We start from the raw sequence: 18,896 nt of genomic DNA on the forward strand, positions 1-18,896 counted from the left end.
TAAAAACAGGATTTGTTAGACATGTTTTCTATTTTCCTTCCACATATTAGGGTATCCTTTGCAAAGTAAATTTTTGTTTTACTTAGATAAGTTACAATTCATTTTGAAAGTGAACACGCTTTACTCCTTTTAGTAAATTGGGGTATCAAAACATCAATTTCATAAAGCTCACCACTCATTCTCCATGCTTCTTTATAAAAAGAAGAGTTCTATGTGCCCTTGCTAGAAAAAGATCCTGCTTGATGGCTCATAATGTCACTTTTTGATTTGGCAAACATTATGCTTTAAAGCGGAGTTCCACCCAAAAATGGAGCTTCAGCTTTAAGGGAAGGTGACCCCCTTGACATGCCACATTGGCATGTAATTTTTTTTTGGGGGGGGCGGGGCGCATACCCTCTTATTAGAGGGTTTCAGCTCTCACTTCCTTCTGGTACACCGCGGCACCGAAAGGGAGATCACCTCTCCCCCCTCCCTCACAGGAAGGGGGAGACATGTCACAGGTCCCAGATGATTGCCCAGCCAGTCATGGCTCACTAATGAGCCGTGGGTGCCCGGCTGTGAAGCCGCAGCTGGGTGCCCAGTTACAATGCCGGCACCGTAGAGAGGAGGGCGAGATGAGCGGGGCTTCGTTCCCCCGCATTGCTGGACCGTGGGACAGGTAAGTGTTCAATTAATAAAAAAGTCAGCAGCTGCAGTATTTGTAGTTGCTGATTTATTTATTTTTTTACTGGAACTCTGCATTAACTTGTTGGTGCCCTCTTGCACTTTAACCTCTTACTGACTGCATAACACATATATGCGGTGGTGGATAGAGTGGGCCTTATACACCCAGCCACCGCACATTTGTAAACACAACATTCCCAACATACTGACTGAGATGTCTCTAACAACTCTTGGTAATGGCTTCTGGCTGCCCTACCCTACCAACTCCTTATGTGACCGCTGTGAGAGCTATTCATAGTGGTTACATTATATGCTATATGGATAGAATTATTGAATTTATCAGTCTCTTGTGTAGATTTGAAAGAGCCTATAAAACGTCTCAGCTTTTCAAGATCCAACCATGAAAGGCCATGAAAGGCTGGATCAGGGAAACATTCTCCAATTTATCCAAGTACTGTAATGATAGTAAGTAAAGTGGACAAGTATAATCACCTTTCCATATAGCAGCAGTATATCCTCCAGGTTTCTCACAATGATGAAATTATTAATAATCTCAGCCTGGCAGATCCTGAAATCCTTTGCATAACTATCATGAGATAAAGGGAGGGGGAAAGGAGACTCATAGGATTCATAGACTTTTCTCTTTCGCCTTGGAGCATGAAATATTGCCTGGGACATCGTCTTCTTGCTGTTAATAAGGAGAGAAGACCACAAAGATTTTTATATCACATGAAGTATATATCAGAGCAATAGTTATAATAAAAACAGCAATAGTATCATGCAAAGGGTGACGAACAGAGAGGAGCAACCAACATTCACAGATCTGACTTCAGTTACTGAAATCTGATTTGCATATAATGCATATATGCAGAGCATATTCCAGATTCAGAAGATGTGAATCTAACAAAAAGGAAAAACACCCACAACACATGTATTTATAAAGAAATGCTTTATGACCTTGGATGGGAGTTACAGCCATGGCCAAAGTTGCCGTAAACTTTATATAATGTATATTAAATTTTAAAAGTAAATTCGGATTACTCGTTAACACACATTTCTGACTTGTTTAAGACATGTCAAAAAAAAAAAAAAAATGTTCAAAGGCTTAAAGTAATGTAGACGAAGTGACCCGATTTGAGGTGTTAATTTATATGCGATTTTTGGTAATGCTTGCAGGGTTTTTTTTTTTTTGGTTTTTTTTTATACTTTTGCTATATTTTGTTGCTTATAAACCCAACAGTTTTTTTTTTAAAAACAAGATCATGGATTTGTACATGATCAGCACTAGAATGCTTGGCTTGGTCCAGCTGAAGAAGATTTTATATCAAACATCCCAGCAAAAGGAGAGGGTATTGTGTTGGTCCTGGATACATCCAATTGTTCTGGGATTTTCCAGAATGCACACCCTGTACCACGAGTTGTGCACATACTCACTAAAGTTTTTTTGATTATGTCCACATGAGAGGGTCAATCTTTGACGCCTTGCTGAAGAGCCCAATACTCTGGCCTATGCATCCAGAAGAACATCCCCAGGCAGCAGTGCAATAAGTTATTATCCATGTACCCATGTATTTATTTTTATAAATTAGCATTAGCCAACATTCCTTCATTTGGGATAGAGAAAAGAAGAGCATCTGTTCTATTAATAACTGAGTTGCTATTGCAAGATTTCCTCTCACTTCCTGTCAGGACAAGAAGCAAATACTTCTCCAACAGGGAGACAAGGCAAAAAATAGGATTTTTATACAGCTTACCTGTAAAATCCTTTTCTTGGAGTAAATCAGGGGACACAGAGTCATAGTAGTTACCATGTGGGTTAGGTGATGGACACTGGCACACCCCTATATAACCCCTCTCATTACTGGGAATACCTCCATTTTTGTAGCAAAGCAATATACGTGTATCCAAAGAAGAGAGGGACCTCTGTGTCCCGTGATGTACTCCAAGAAAAGGATTTTACAGGTAAGCAGTTATAAAAATCCTATTTTCTTTATCGTACATCACAGGGCACAGAGCCATAGTAGTTACTATGTGGGATTTCCCAGAGCAATGCTATCTGAGGGGAAGGAGACACAAACAAAAGTAGGGCACCATCAGACCTATACTGCTGCCTGCAGCACACTGCACCCAAAGACGATATCCTCATGCTTTTTTACATCCACCTGATAGAATCTGTTAAATGTATGGACTGAAGACCAAGTTGTGGCCGTGCAGATTTGAGCCATGGAGGCCTGGTGATGCACTGCCCATGAAGCACTAACAGCCCTGGTGGAGTGCGCTTTGATTTGAAAAGGTGGAATCTTCCTCCTCAAACCATAAGCTTGAACAATTACTTGCCGAATCCACTTAGAAATAGTAGATTTCAATGCTGCCTGTCCTTTAAGACCTTCAGGCAACACAAACAAAACATCTGTTTTTCTAATCTGAGCAGTCGCCTTCAAGTAGACCTGACTGCTCTCACTACATCAAGAGAACGTAGAGACTTCTTCCGTAGAACAGGGTTCTGGAAAAAAATGAAGGTAGAACAATATCCTGGTTTAGATGAAAACCTAAAGTTTTAAAGCAGTATTACACTATGGTATGCCTCATTGCTTTTTATATATAAACCTGAGGAGGCTTAGTGGATATAATTAAGAGACAGCTGTGGAGTCTATGGTTGAAAGAGTAACAGTGAGAAGGATCCATGTGCAGCAGCCGGGGATAAGGAGAGATCCATATCAGCCACTGTTAACATTTCAGGCTTAAATCTGAAGCCCTTAAGGTGAGGGTACATCTGATGGGGGAGGAGAGCACTGATGCATGAAGGCACATGTCACTTTATCTGTTTAAACTGACTCTTGTTGAATATATGGACCAGAGCTCCTGTCGTTCCTCCTTTTCCACATGTTCCCCTTTTGTTATTGCTGCTTTTATTGATGTAATTTTACAAATTTAAAATAAAAACAATATTCTTATATAAATACAAGTAAGGATGCACCGATACCAATTTTTTTTACACCAAGTACAAGTACCGATACTTTTTTTTTTTAGTACTTGCCAATACCAATTACCGATATCTACAGCAACTGTTTTGTGTTAACTTCAGCTGTCAGCAATGGTACAAAGCATTGAAAAGTTATTTACAAATGAAATCTTTTTTTTTTTTAATTTAGTGCTTTTTCAATGTGAAATATGTAAATATGTTAATATATATATATATGTGTAAAAATATTCACTAACTGGTGAGGTATTTGCCCTGTCAACATCCCTAATGAAATATTTTCCCCAAAAATGCCTGGATATGAAAAAGATTTTCAATTAGCATTTCACATGGATACTAGCAACCAAGTGGAGAATTTTAGAGCACTTTATAAATGGATCAAAGCAACTCAGACACTATTGTCAAGAGTACTTCTGCTCTCTACAATTTTGTGCACCAAAGTGAGGGATACAATTTTTGAGGACTCTCTTGTCCGTGACCTGGAGAATGTTTCCTGGCTCTCTGCATAAATACAGATGAGGCGTGGACTATTAGGGAGAAGTATGCCAATTTCTTCCTATCGCATTATTCCAAAATGTAAAAAAGTAAAGTATTATTATTTCCCGTACACTATTCTCACCCATGTCAAACATTACAAGAAAGCAGCCAGCACTTTATTAAGTATTAAAATGTAAAGCTTGTGAATCTCAATAGTGCCGATATGTGTTTGTACTTTTATGGTGTTACTGTAATGGAAGCACCTGTGCTCACTTTAAATACTCAGTCGCGTGCAAAAAAAATAATTTTTTTTTTTAAAAAGCACAAGATTGGATGTTAACATACTTTTTTCAGCGAAAGTCTCAAAAAATAAATAAAAAAAAAGGGGGGGGGGATGCACAAAGGGGGAATATGGTGGTCAAAACACACTTTTTGATTCACCGACGATGCTGTAATGCCACTGATACAGAACAATGAGTGAGCGTGGTTCATGTTGAAAATTAAGCGTTTTACTTGCGATATTATCAGGCCACAAAATAATTGTATTAGCTTTCCAAAAATGTCATGTAGACACAATAACTTTTGTTAAAGTGAAAGCAAAGCCTACTTTTTAACTTGTACTCACAGGTAAGCATATAATATTCATTGTACCTACAGGTAAATGTTATCTCCTAAACTTGCACTGTTTAGGAGATATTCATACAGCCAGTGACCTCACCGTCGAATGTGCTGTGAAGGGACGTCATATTCACAGAGCCGGAGTCCACGAACCTGAAAGGCAGACCGGGTGAAGCTGGAAGCGCCGGGGAGCCGTGACAGCGCTGTACTAGAGAGCTCTTTGTCCAGGTAAGTCTGTCATAATGTGCTAGTATGCAGTGCATACTAGCACGTTATGACAAGCCTGCAGGGGGGCTCAATGTATTTATTTCTTTTCTGGCAGTTTACTACCGCTTTAAGATAATAAATTGTGTTATTACAGTATATGCAACATTCAAACACGCTACATATTTGTACAAGTCTTTACCAAACCTGTCAAATTTTATTAAAAACAAATAGAGAAAATTGCCAAAAAAGGGAATTTATTTAAGGAGTATAGGTAGATGGCTTAACACAACAAATTATTTTACATTACATTTAACAAAATCATGGAGTAATAAAACATGTATTGACTGCAGTAGGTCTGCATGCCTTTGTATACAATATGAAATACAATGAACATTGTGTGAACTAAATTTGTGGCTAAAGAATTTTTTTTAATGGACAAATTTGTCGGTAATCCATACATACTATATACATACTATATATAAAATCATTTGTATATGTCCAATTGCTTATTGCATTGTCATCAATCTTGTTTGATCATCATATGACACATCTTATGATCAGTTAACTATATGAATGCATCAAATAATGTCTTTGCTTCTTGGCCTCATCATCAGGCATCACACTGAACATGAACAAAAGAACGAAAAAGTGACAGAGCTGTCTGACGAGATCAGATAGAAAATTATAGACCAGCATGTCAAAAGGTGAAGGCTATAAGACCATCTCCAAGCATCGTGATGATGGACTATTAAATTTAGTAGGATTTTCTGAAAGTGAACAAAATTAAAGCCTACCACTAACTAGCACAGCTTAAATTAGATGTAAACCCACCAAAAATGTAATAAAGTGCAGCTTAGCAGCCATTCAATGTGATGGCTTCATTTGTTTGCTTTTTCAGCATTTGTTCCCCCTTTATTTGTACTTGGAGAACCTGCCAGAAGCACACTTACTACTCTTGGGTGACAACACTTCACTTACTGCATCTATAAAGTAGCAGGGTTCACACCCTTGGCTGCCATTCTGATTTGGACTACAAATACCTCCCCTCATTCCCATCAAATAGGGAGGAGAGGTTTTGTAGAGATTTTAGTTCTGTGCACAGGAAGTTACAAGAACACTAGATTTCTGATAAAATAAACAGCTAGGTTTCTATACTTGTAGAAAATGTACTTGGCCTTAAGTAAAAAAAAAATGCTGCCAGCACATCCAAGGACTGGTAAGCTGCAATGTATGACATTTTTGTTCTTGCGTTCAGCTACACCAAGCAGTAAACAGTTTATTTTCTTTTGGGATAAAGATTTCAAATAGATTAAAGGTTGACCATTGTAAGCACAACTGTCAGTATTAAATGGCTTACCTCAGCCCTCTTTCAGCTTTGCTACAAAGCTTGGTAAACAGTGTGTTCAAAGGAATAAAATTGACGATTTATAAAGTGCACATTGAAAAGCCACTATGCTTCTGGGAGAATATCTGTTGGATCGATGAGACAAAGCTCAAGATTTCTGACAAGTAAAACCATCTCTGTATTCACAAATGGAAACTTGTGGCTTAAAGAGTTACTAAAACCTTGTGTGTTTTTTTTTTTTTTTTAACCACTTGCTTACTGGGCACTTAGACCCCCCTCAGTCCCAGACCAATTTTCAGCTTTCAGCACTGATGCACTTTGAATGACAATTGCGCGGGCATACAACACTGTACCCAAATTCAATTTTTATCTTTTTTTTCCCACAAATAGAGCTTTCTTTTGGTGGTATTTAATCACAGCTGGGAGTTTTATTTTTTGCTAAACAAACAAAAAAAGATGCAAAAAAAAAAAAATCATGTTTAATAGTTTGTTATAAAATTTTGCAAACAGGTCATTTTTCTCCTTCATTGAAGTGCGCTGATGAGGCGGCACTGATAGGCTGCATTGGTGGGCACTGATAGGCTGCACTGGTGGGCACTGATAGGCATAGTTAAGGCGGCACTAATAGGCACAGATAAGGCAGCACCGATGGGCACAGATAAGGCGGCACTGATGGGCAAAGACGGGCACAGATAAGATGGCACTAATAGGTACCACTGATAGATGGGACTGATGGGCACTGATAGGTGGCACTGCTGGGCACTGATGGGCGGCACTGCTGGGCACGGATATGTGGCACTGGGGTGCAGCACCTTTGTTGAGGCAGACTGTGGGCACTGCTGGGTGGCACTGACAGGGGGGACACATTTTTTATTCAGGCAGGCAAAGCAGGGGGCAGGTGGGCACTGGCAGAGCTGGCCGTGATCGGGACTGATGTCCCGATCACGGCCGCCGGTGATCGCCTTTTTTTTTTCCACGCGCTGTCAGCGCGAGGAGGAATAATAGCCGATTACCGGCTCCGTTATATCACATGATCAGCTGTCATTGGCTGACAGCTGATCACGTGATAAGGGGTCGGGATCGACCCCTTGCACGGATCGGTGATCAGGAGAGTCTCGTAGACTCGCCGATCAGAGAGCGCGCCGTGCGTGCATGGGACTACGTCAATAGACGTAGTCCCGGAAAAGGAGATCCGCGCTGTAGCCATCATTCGGCTATAGCGCGGGTCTCAAGTGGTTAAATAAACAGGTCATACCTCCACTGTGCAGTTGGTTTTGGACAGAGTGGCCCCTAACCTCCTCATCTGGGGTCCCTCCGCTTCTCAGATGGGGCACTCGAGAAGAGATTTCCTTCGGTACAGTGTACAGGCGCGCTGCCGTGTCCTGCTTCTGCGTCTATTGACACAGAAAGCAGGACTCGGACCCGCATCATTAGACTTGATTGACAACAGCGGGAGCCAATAGCCGTGCTGCTATCAATCTATCCATTCAGGACTAGAGACACCAACCATAGCTGGTGTGCCTGTACCCGGGGTGAGAATGACGGGGCTCAGGTAAGTAAAAACGGGGGGGGGGTCTGGGGGCTGCCGCATAATGGATCTATGCATTAAGGTGAAAAACCTCTTAAGGTGAAATGCTACCTTGTTAAATGTGAAACATGGGAGGAGAGCTTGATCAGATTTGAGCCTTGTACTACATATGATGCCTGGTCCAAGCAATACTGTACCATACTTCTGGGTTTCTGTTAGCTTTGGTTCTTTAAGTTTATGTTGAGTTACTTCAGTGGTCTAGAAACTGCAGCCTGGGGGGCAGATGTGGCCCTTTGTTAATGTTTATCCAGCCCTTGGGGCACCATCCCCCCCACTGAAATCCATAATGGGGCATCATTGCTGCCACTGACACCAAAAATAGACCATTACTGCTCCCACTGATACCAATGATTTGGGGGGGGGGGGGGGGGCAATATTTATTGCACCGACACCAATAATGGAGCACAATTCCTCCCACGGACACCAACATTGGGGCACTGTTCCTCCCCCTAATACCCAAGGTGGGGGCCTCGTTTACTCTTACTGACACCAAGACATTTTCTTCTCCAAATGGCCAGAATCCAGCCCTTCTAAAGTCTGGATGACAATAATCTGGCCCTTTGTGTAGAAAGTTTGGAGTTACTTGGATCACACCTATTTACCATTTGGTGAGTCAGCAGTAGAGTGGCTGCTGGTAAAATATTTTTTTTCATAGGTGGTGCGTTTCAGTTTTTTTCGAGTTGTTGCCGATTTTGTCTTGTCTGGAACTAGGTTGCCTTTAATCCAATCAGGGAACAACGAAATTAAAAAAAAAAAAAATATTGCGGAATTATGGAGCAAAGCATATGCTATGTTTAAATTTAGTACGTCATGGGGTATTTAAACAGGATAATGAACAGAGGTATGCACCCCAGAATGGTTAAGAGCAATAAGTTGGATTATTCTGAAGTGGCATTTTATGAGACCTGATCTGAATCCTATCACCCCTCTCTGCAAAGATCTGAAACATGGATCCTGGAGATGGTACCCTTCAAATCAGACAGCTATAGCATTTTTTTTTTTTTTTTTTTTTTTACAGCAATGTGTTCCATATTACCCAATAAATCCTATGCAATTTCAGAAGAAATTGTTTTCTCTCTGCTTGGTTAAGTACCAACAAATTTGTCCATGAATATTGCTATAGGCACCATACAATATAAAAACAATATAAAAACACTGCATCACAGACACTTACAAACATATGCAGGAAGCATAACACAAAACGCCTTTATTGGTATAGTGCTTTACAAACTCTAATTGTAATACCGTGTTTCTCTTTTTTTAATGACACCAGTCCAGGGCAGTTTACAAAGCGGATAATGCTAAGACTGCAGGAATCCAGGATTCCAACGCACTAAGAGACCTTTCAAGTACAGTCAACAATAAAAAAATAAATAAATTAAAAAAAAAAAAAGGGAAGGAAGTCGTGCCAACACACAGCAACAAATCAGTGCAAAATGTACAAAAAAAAGTTTGTGGATACCTAACCACCACGAGTATTCTACGTTCATAAGCCTCCATACTGTTGAGTTTCCAGTATCAGATACTGTTTTAATACTACAGCATACAAAGACATTAGGAAATTGTCCACTCCCAAGCTCGTGGGGAAGGCCACCTTCTGTTCCTGCATGAATGTCCCCGTGTACAAAACCCATCTGCATAAAGACATGGGGGGAGATTTATTAAAACTGGAGAGTGTAAAATCTGGTGCAGTTGTGCATGGTAACCAATCAGCTTCTAACTTCAGCTTGTTCAATTAAAGTGATTGTAAAGGTTTGTTAAAAAAAATAAACGTTATACTAACCAAAACCAGCTGCACAGAGGGGCCCTGATCCTCTTCTCGGGTCCCTCTTTGCTGCTCCATGCCCCTCCCCATCGAGTGCTCCCACAGTCAGCAGCTTTCTATGGAGGCACTGGAGCTGAGTCACAGCTCCCTTTGTCTTCCAGACAAGGAACCCTGACCCCTCTCTCCCCTGATTGGCTGACTGACTTTGACAGCCGCGGGCGCAAATGGCACCGCTGCTGTGTCTCACTCAGGAGTGTCCCGGATGGCTAAAGCCTCGTTAAAAAAAAAAAAAAAAAAAACGCTTCGATTTTCGGGCGACCGAACGTCTTTTTTTGTGCCATGCTAATCTCATGTCAAAAGTGAAGAGGTTACCCACAATACGATCATTTTCCACTTACGGACATCTCTGGAGAGAGATGGGGCTCAGGTAAGTAATTAGGGGATGCTGGGAGGCCGCTATACACTAAAAAGGTTTCTTTATCTTAATGCATTAAAACACACACACACACACTTCTGCCTATACAACTCTGTTAAGCTTTGACAAAACACCTGGAAGCTGATTGGTTTCTATGCAGAACTGCACCAGATTTTGCACTCTCCAGTTTTAGTAAATCAACCCCATGGCTTGATGGGAGTAAAATATAGTAACCTAACCCCTTCATGCCCACCTAACACATATGCAGCCTTACTGGACTGAGCTTTTTGATATGGGGCTGCAAATAAACTTTTCTCCCTTTGTGCTGGAAGCTGCCCCAAGCACAGGGAGCAGGACCTTAGACTCCCAGATCACCTGATCGCTGTAGCAGCCTCCAATTGACTACCACATCGATTAGTCACTGTGAAGCCCACACCTGTGTTTCTCTCTCTGTGAATTGACAGGAAAGATACATTGCATCTCTCTCTCCTTGCAGAGAGAGCAAAAAAAAAAAAAAAATGTAATTTAATTTTCAGCATCAGTGTGTTTTAGGTAGAACAAAAGAAAAATAAAGTAAAATAAAGTAAAATAAAGTAAAATAAGCATCGTTTCTGGGCTGTACTACGGATACAATCAACAAAAAACACACATATGTGGTATTGCTGTGATCATCAGGAGCAGCAGAATTCATCTTGGGTTGTTATTTGGTAGTAGTAAAAAGAAATACAGCTAAATTTAAAAAAATAAAAATAAATCAAACATTATTCAGGCCAGGTTTTACTTTGATAAAAAAAAAAAAAAAAAAAACTCCAGGAGATATACCACTACCACCAAATGAAAGCCCAATTTGTCCTGAAAAAAATCAAGGTATAATACACCTGAATGCACAAAGTAATTGTGATGATATGTACGGTTTTGCTAACACATGTCAAAGTTGCAAAATTGTGCTTAGGCATTAATATGTGCTTTACCCTTAGACGTGCACTGATCAAAATCCTACTCAATAGCTTTGAACACTTATGGGGAGTCAGGTCTTCGCCTCCAACACCAGTGCCAGACTTCACAAATGCTGTTTGGCCAGATCCCCCCCCCTCAAAGTTTTGCTGAACATTGGAGGCTGTCATAATAGTAAGGTAGTAAAGAGTGTGTGTGTGTGTGTGTGGGGGGGGGGGGGGGTTAAATGCAAAGATACAAATCTCTTATGTCCCCAAGCCAGTTAGGTACCTTATCTTGAATCACAGTACAATGATTCTGCGGGTGACATGGACAAAGTGGCAGGTGTCCCAACATCTCTCTACATTAAATACCCTCTACCAGACCCCGAGGCTGGAGAATGTGTAGAGGGAGGTTCCTGTATGGCGTATGTTTGTGAGGGTTGTGGCGGTATGTGCGCGTTTACGAGATGCTGCAGTTGTGGTTGTGTAGTGTACGAGGTTGTGCTGTAATATGTTGGATGATCGGGTGGTGAAGGCTGCATGTGCACATAACGACGAACTACTTGCATGATCTCCCATTTGAGGGCTGACAGTCTATGTGGTGGGATTTGCCTGATGTCATATTCCAAGGAGCAGAGGAAACTAGTGATGTTGTCTTCTCTTTCTTCTCTGCGACGGCTCTCACGCAGTTGCTCCCTCAGCTCTCCCAACATTTTCATTATTACTGATGACACCAAGTCAATATCTGCCGGTTTCTTTTTTTGCTTCTTGGATTGCAGCACCTGATGTTTCTCTGTCCCTTTGGATCCATCTTCTGTGCTTGATGTTGGCAGCAAAAGTGATGACCGACTTGAAGTATTCAACACAGCTTCCCCATCCACTTCTCCCAAATCTTCTGGCTTGGAGCCTTGTGTACTCTCCTCCACGACGTCTGAAGTTCTAAAGATCAAAAAATCCTCATTAAAATCTCGTGTTATATGCCTATTAAAGAGCATTTCAATCTTTCTGTCTTAACAGAACTTAAAAAGCAAATCTCCTTAACAGCAACTCAGACATTGATGAAGCCCAAAGCATGCTAAAATGGTATGTGAAAACACTCACCTCTTGCGTTTCATAATTGTCTTCAGGAACTGTATTTCCTCAAAATATTTGCGTGTCTTGACTTTCTTTGCCCCAGAACCGCTTGGCTGAATACCAATGGCAGTTAAAGCCTTTCATAAAACAGTCCCTTAAGGATTTCTTCCTCGTTTTTATGTTGTTTACTAAAATAAAATAAAATGACAATTTATTGGAGTGGTTGCAAACCCTTACATATACCCAGTGAATTGACTGGCCTCAGGATACACAGAGAAAAGACAAATTCTCTTATACAAGTTGTACCTGTTTATTTGCAGTCTTCTCTTTATATAGCTTGTATAAGCCGTCAGAAAACAGGCGGCCGACAGCCGACGTTACATCAGTGAGGAGAGCTCTGACAGCTGATTGGAGGGAAGGGACACACCCCCTTCACACAGTACAGAGCTGAGACTGTCAATCAGCTGAAGGTCCCTCCCCATCACCTTTTTTTTCCTCTTGGTGTCAGGAAAACTTGTCAGAAGTGATTGATGCCGATAGAGGAGAGAAGCAGCAGACAGAATGTCACATAGGCCCGGTTCACACTTGTACGATGCGAGAACCCTGCAAATCCACTGCGGGTTCCCGCATCGCAACCAACATGTACAGCAGATCACACTGCCATATGCGAACTGCTGGGGAGTGTCATTATATGTTAACAACACCCCCATTTCAGCTCACATAGCGCACTGCGAACTGACAGTTCGGACATGAATCAGATCACATATGCATGAACACAAATGTGATCCGATTCTGCGTGTTTGGACCAAATGCGGTGCGATATCAGCCATACTATCTGTATGGCTGATATCGCACCGCACAGACACCGCATGTAATGTGAACAGCAGTGCGCTGCGAATTACATGCGATGTCTGGCATCGCACAAGTGTGAACCGGCCCTTTGGGGTTTATTTACTAAAGGCAAATACACTGTGCACTTTGCAAACTGCAGTTGCTCCAGAGCTTAGTGAATGAGGTAAAGCTTCACTTTGCAAAGAATGCCCAATCATGTGCAAGGAAATAAAATAAATAAATAATTTCTCTTAAACATGTCTATTTGTTTTTAGTAAATCAACCCCTTAGTGCTCTTAATTGAGACAAATACACACTATAGAGAGACATGCTTTGTTCAGATTTCATGTCTGAGGTTTACAACCATTTTAATACAAATCATTAACAAAAAGATAAAATTTTAAATGCCTTTTAATTATATGCTTTATTTCTGTGACTATGACTCAATAGTTATATGGTTTGGTGTTAGTCTATATAATTTAGGTTTATATTTCATATATCAATACCTCTTTAGTGATGTCGTTTTTACAGGTTAACCACTTCAATACAGGGCATTTTCACTCCCTTCCCCCCAGGCCAATTTTTAGTGCTGTAACATTTTGAGTGACAATTGCGCTGTCATGCAACACTGTACCCAAAATGATTTATCATTTTTTACCCCACAAGTAGAGCTTTCTTTTGGTGGTGTTTGATCACCTCTGTGGTTTTAATTTTTTTGTAGTACAAAACAAAAGAGCGACAAGTTTGAAAAAAATACAATACTTTTTGCTATAATAAATATCCTGATAAAAAAAAAACAAAAAAAAAAAAAACGCACACACCATACATGTTTTCCTCCATATAGGCCGATATGTATTCTTCTACATATTTTTGGGAAAAAATTAAAATCGCAATAAGCGTATATTGATTGGTTTGCGCAAAAGTTATAGCGCCTACAAAATAGAGGATAGATTTATGGCTTTACTTTTTTTTTTTTTTAACTAGTAATGGTGGTGATCTGCGATTTTTATCGTGACTGACATTGAGGCGGACATGTCGGACACTTTTGACATCAATTTGGGACCACATTTAAACAGCGATCAGTGCTATAAAAATTTACTGATTACTATATAAATGGCAGGGATGGAGACAACACTAGGGGGCAATCAAGGGGTTAAATGTATTACCTAGGGAGTGTTTCTAACTGGGGGGGGGGGGGGGCTCCGACTTGGGGAGGAGACCGATCGGTGTTACTATATACTAGGAACACACAATCTGTCTCCTCTCCCCTGACAGGACGTGGATCTGTGCGTTTGCACACACAGATCCACGGTCCTGCTCTGTAACAATAGTTTGCGAGTGCTCGGCAGACATCGCAGCCGCCGACACGCGCATTGGCTCCTAGATGACGCGGCAGCCCACGCCTATACCACCGGGAGGCCGTCATGATGCCCGCCTATGATGGGAGATCCCATCTGCAGATGTCATGACAATGAGCGGGTAGGGAAGTGGTTAATGAAGCTATATACGCTATATTACCAAAAATATTTGGTCACCCTTCCAAATCATTGGATTCAGGTGTTCCAATCACCTCCATGGCCACAGGTGGATATAATCAAGCACCTAGGCATGCAGACTGCTTCTACAAACATTTATGAAAGAATGGGTCGCTCTCAGAAGCTCAGTGAATTCAAGTGTAGTACCCCAATAGGTTGCCACCTGTGCACTAAATTCATCCATGAAATTTCCTTGCTACTAAATATTCCACAGTCAACGGTTAGTGGTATTATAACAAAGTGGAAGCAACAACTACTAAGCCACGAAGTGGTAGGCCACGTAAAATGACAGAGCGGGGTTGGAGCATGCTGAAGCTCACAGTGTGCAGAAGTCGCCAACTGTCTGCAGAGTCAATAGCTACAGACCTCCAAACTTTGTGTGGCCTTCAGATTAGCACAACAGTGCGTAGAGAGCTTCATGGAATGGGTTTCCAAGGCCGAGCAGCTGCAGCCAACCCCAACATCACCAAGTGCAATGCATCGGATGCAGTGGTGAAAAGCATGTCACCACTGGACTCTAGAGCAGTGGAGAACTAATATTCCTTGTACCTACCAGTAAGCTTTATTATAAGTGGTCTTTACTACTGCTTTAATAGCAGCCATTCAGCTAGTAGGCAATTGGGAAATAGCTGGTCACCTTCCCCCTATAATTTCCCATTGAATTCTAGCATACTTGAGTCCTCCTTTCTCTGGCCCTTGGAGCCCTGTTCCTCCCAACGATGGGGCAGTATTCCCCCAACCCATTAACACAGATGGGGCAACAAATAGTTGGGACAGAGCCATGTTTAGCACAGTGTAGCATCCCCTCTTTTACCACTACTATGTAAACATCTGGGGACTAAGAAGACCAGTTGCTGGATTTTTGGGATAAGAATGTTGTCCCATTCTTGCCCAATATAGGATTCTAACTGCTCAATAGTCCTGGCTCTTTGACATATTTTGAGTTTCATGATGTGGCAATTGGTGAAAAGCCTGGACTGCAGGCAGGCCAGTTAAGCACCTGGACCCTTCTACAACAAAAAGATGCTGTTGTCAAAGATGCAGTATGTGGTTTAGTATTGTCCTGCTGAGATCTGAAAGGCCTTTCCTGAAACAGAAGCGATCTGGATGGGAGTATGTTTGAAAAAAAAAAAAAAAAAAAATGTATGTATGTATATATACACACACATATACACAAGAATTTTGAAGGAAAAAAAGAAAAAAAAAATAAAAAAAAAATTTTTGATTTTCTGCTATAAAACATATCCTATATATATATAAAAAAAAAAAATCTTTATACACTTTGGTACTTCTGCTTTATGTTCATTTACAAACTGAAAGCGGGGTTCCACCCTAAAGTGGAACTTCCGCTGATCGGAACCCTCCCCCCCTCCGGTGTCACAATTGGCACCTTACAGGGGGGAGGGGGGTGGAGATACCCGTCAAAGACAGGTATTTACACCCACTTCCGGGCATAGACTCCCGTGGGAGTCTACGCCATTTCCTGCCCTGCCGCGCTGTCTGCTGGGACACACACGGGTCCCAGTGACAGCGCGGAGAATTCCTATTGTGCTGCGCGACTCGCGCATGCGCAGTAGGGAACCGGGAAGTGAAGCCGATTCGCTTCACTTCCTGATTCCCTCACCTAGAATGGTAACTGCAGCAGCCGAGCGATCGATCGGCCTCGCTGGAACCCGGGACAGGTGAGTGTCCATTTATTAAAAAAGTCAGCAGCTGTAGTATTTATAGCTGCTGGCTTTTAATATATATATATATATATATATATATATATATATATATATATATATATATATATATATATATATATATATATATTTTTTTTTTTTTTTTTTTTTTTTTTTTTTTTTTGGTGGAATCCCTCTTGAAGCATAGTAAACATAGTTCAGGTATGAAGGAACGCAGAGCGAGTGTGTTCACTGTGTTACTTTACAAAGGGAAGGGGACGGTAAATGACATATTTACAAGCCACTTCCCCCACTGTCCATTCTGAAACATCCGCCACAGGAGCCAGGGGGAGGTGAGAGAAAGGAATCCAGCAGCACTACAAAGGGGTAGAACATAGGGGAGGAGCACCACATGCAGTGATTAGGGTGTACCCAGGCACACCCCCTGCACATGCTTATGAAAGGACCCCAAGGGTTCATTCAGATGAGCACAGAGTCCTGTCCTCTGTGTAGAGCTGTTTTTTGTTGAGTGTGAATCTGCCTTGGAGCTGCATACAAGCAGTCCATAGAAGCGGATGCACACGTACAGCTGCATGTAAAAATTCAACATGTGGTCTGGCGTGGGTGCACGGATCCAAACACACAGGCTCATCACCAATACGCCCTGTTCAAACTTGGCGATTTGGAATCGGTGCAATTCTGCTTGCGATTCCCCTCTGCAAAACGTGCAAGGTGAGTTTGGGCGCTAGTCACTCTGAATGGTATTACAGAAATGGTGGGATTTTGCTGTGAATGTTGTGCGCCAATACGCACATTTAAAAAAAAAAATCATGCGAAGCTCAATGTTCAAAGATCTGCGTACTGAGCACCCATGAAGTGGGAATTTATATTACTCCGATTGACATCGAGTCATTTTGTACTCCCGCTGACCACTTACACAAAGCTTCCTCTGATGTCCTACTGCCCCCTCCCCCAAACACTGTGATGGGCATTGAATGGCCTTTTGTTCAAAAAAAATGAGACCCCTGAACTAGAGGGACTCCACATCAGGGATAGCAGAGAGCTGTAGATTTGTTATGCTGGGTTCACACATGTGTATTGTCGCATTCCTGACCCGTACAGAATCCACACGCACTCTGACGTCATGGCGCACTTATGTATTTTCACATACGCAAAACTGCACAGAGCTGCAGCATGCGGCGCGGTGTGATGCAGAAAAAAGAAAAAGAAATAAAATTAACAAAAAAAGTTCCATTCCTGCGTTTCTTGCAGGTACAGCGACTAAATGTGCATATATGTGTTCCTAGCCTTATATGTGTGATGTAAAGACTACAGGGCACTGAGCTCTGTATACATGAGGGACACAAATCATTATCATCCTGCATACAATACATACTGACGTGTAGTGTCTCAAGCCCCACAGTCCTGTTCTTTGTGTTGCAGACACAATATAAGATTGTACACAGTGACATCCTACACAATGCTCGGTATAACACTCCTCCATCCATCCTATCTCCGCCATGAGAACTCCCCTTCCCCAGCACAGCGCGGGTTAAACCACACACCACTCACCCAACCAGCCGGTGTATCAGCAGATCGTGCTTCCCATGAAATCCTGTTCCTCCTGAGCATGCGCTGACTTCTCCTCTTACCAGGAAGTGATCAGGATGTTTCGTTAGATTTGGAGACCCGTCGGAGTGTGTAACGGAAGTGACGTTTCGTCATCTTCATCTTGCTACACCTCGCACTCACCCACAGTAAAGACACTGAGAAGGGGGAAAGCGCACATCTTGTTACACCCACCGGAGTTTTGCATTTTACACTTATTTTTAAATGTAAACTGAGGTTATATAGTGAAATACAGTACTTAGAACTCCGTCTGACGGTTTAGGTGTCGAATTTTAAAAGCAGCGAATTTCTGTCAGATTAGCAAACCTGTGAGGTCAGCAGGCTTGCAGCTGCTTTTTAACCACTTACTTACTGGGCACTTAAACCCCCCTCAGTCCCAGACCAATTTTCAGCTTTCAGCGCTGATGCACTTTGACAATTGCATACAACACTGTACCCAAATGAAATTTTTATCATTTTTTTCCCACAAATAGAGCTTTCTTTTGGTGGTATTTAATTACAGTTCGGAGTTTTATTTTTTGCGAAACAAACAAAAAAAGATGCAAAAAAAAAAATCATGTTTAACCACTTGCTTACTGGGCACTTAAACACCATTCCTGCCCAGACCAATTTTCAGCTTTCGGTGCTCTCACACTTTGAATGACAATTACTCAGTCATGCAACACTGTACCCAAATGAATTTTTTGTCCTTTTTTCCCCACAAATAGAGCTTTCTTTTGGTGGTATTTGATCACTTCTGGGGTTTTTGTTTGCGCTATAAATGAAAAAAGACCGAAAATTTTGAAAAAAAACGCATATTTCTTTGTTTCTGTGACAGAATTATGCAAATTATAAATTTTTCTTCATAAATTTTGGCCACAATATATACTGCTACATATCTTTGGTAAAAATAACCCAAATTAGTGGATATCATTTGGTCTTTGTGAAAGTTAGAGAGTCTACAAGCTGTGGTGCGAATCGCACAAAATTGATCACATCTGATGTACCGGTGGACTATCTCTATTCTTGTGACCCGAACAAGTCAGGAAAGTACAAATACCCCCCAAATGACCCCTTTTTGGAAAGTAGACATTCCAAGGTATTTAGTAAGAGGCATAGTGAGTTTTTGATGTTGTCATTTTTTTCCCACAATTCTTTGCAAAAATTAAGATTTTTCTTTTTTTTTTTCTC

General features: G+C 41.4%; 1 protein-coding gene across 2 annotated transcripts in view; it reads right to left on the reverse strand.

Moving 5' to 3' along the window:
* Nucleotides 1-17,777, reverse strand: part of TSEN2 (tRNA splicing endonuclease subunit 2) — a 47,832-nt gene extending 30,055 nt beyond the window's left edge. For both annotated transcript variants that reach the window (XM_077452114.1, XM_077452115.1), the window contains exons 1-2: nucleotides 17,670-17,777; nucleotides 1,156-1,351 (exon numbers count right to left, since the gene is read on the reverse strand). In XM_077452114.1, the coding sequence (XP_077308240.1) occupies nucleotides 1,156-1,341 (186 nt within the window). In that variant the 5' untranslated portion in view covers nucleotides 1,342-1,351; nucleotides 17,670-17,777. The remainder of the gene's footprint in view (nucleotides 1-1,155; nucleotides 1,352-17,669) is intronic.
* Nucleotides 17,778-18,896: the final 1,119 nt, after the last annotated feature.

The sequence above is a fragment of the Lithobates pipiens genome, unplaced genomic scaffold (genome assembly GCF_037356315.1).
Source record: "Lithobates pipiens isolate NorthernLeopardFrog02 unplaced genomic scaffold, aLitPip1_a1.2 Scaffold_23, whole genome shotgun sequence".
Lineage (NCBI taxonomy): Eukaryota > Metazoa > Chordata > Amphibia > Anura > Ranidae > Lithobates > Lithobates pipiens.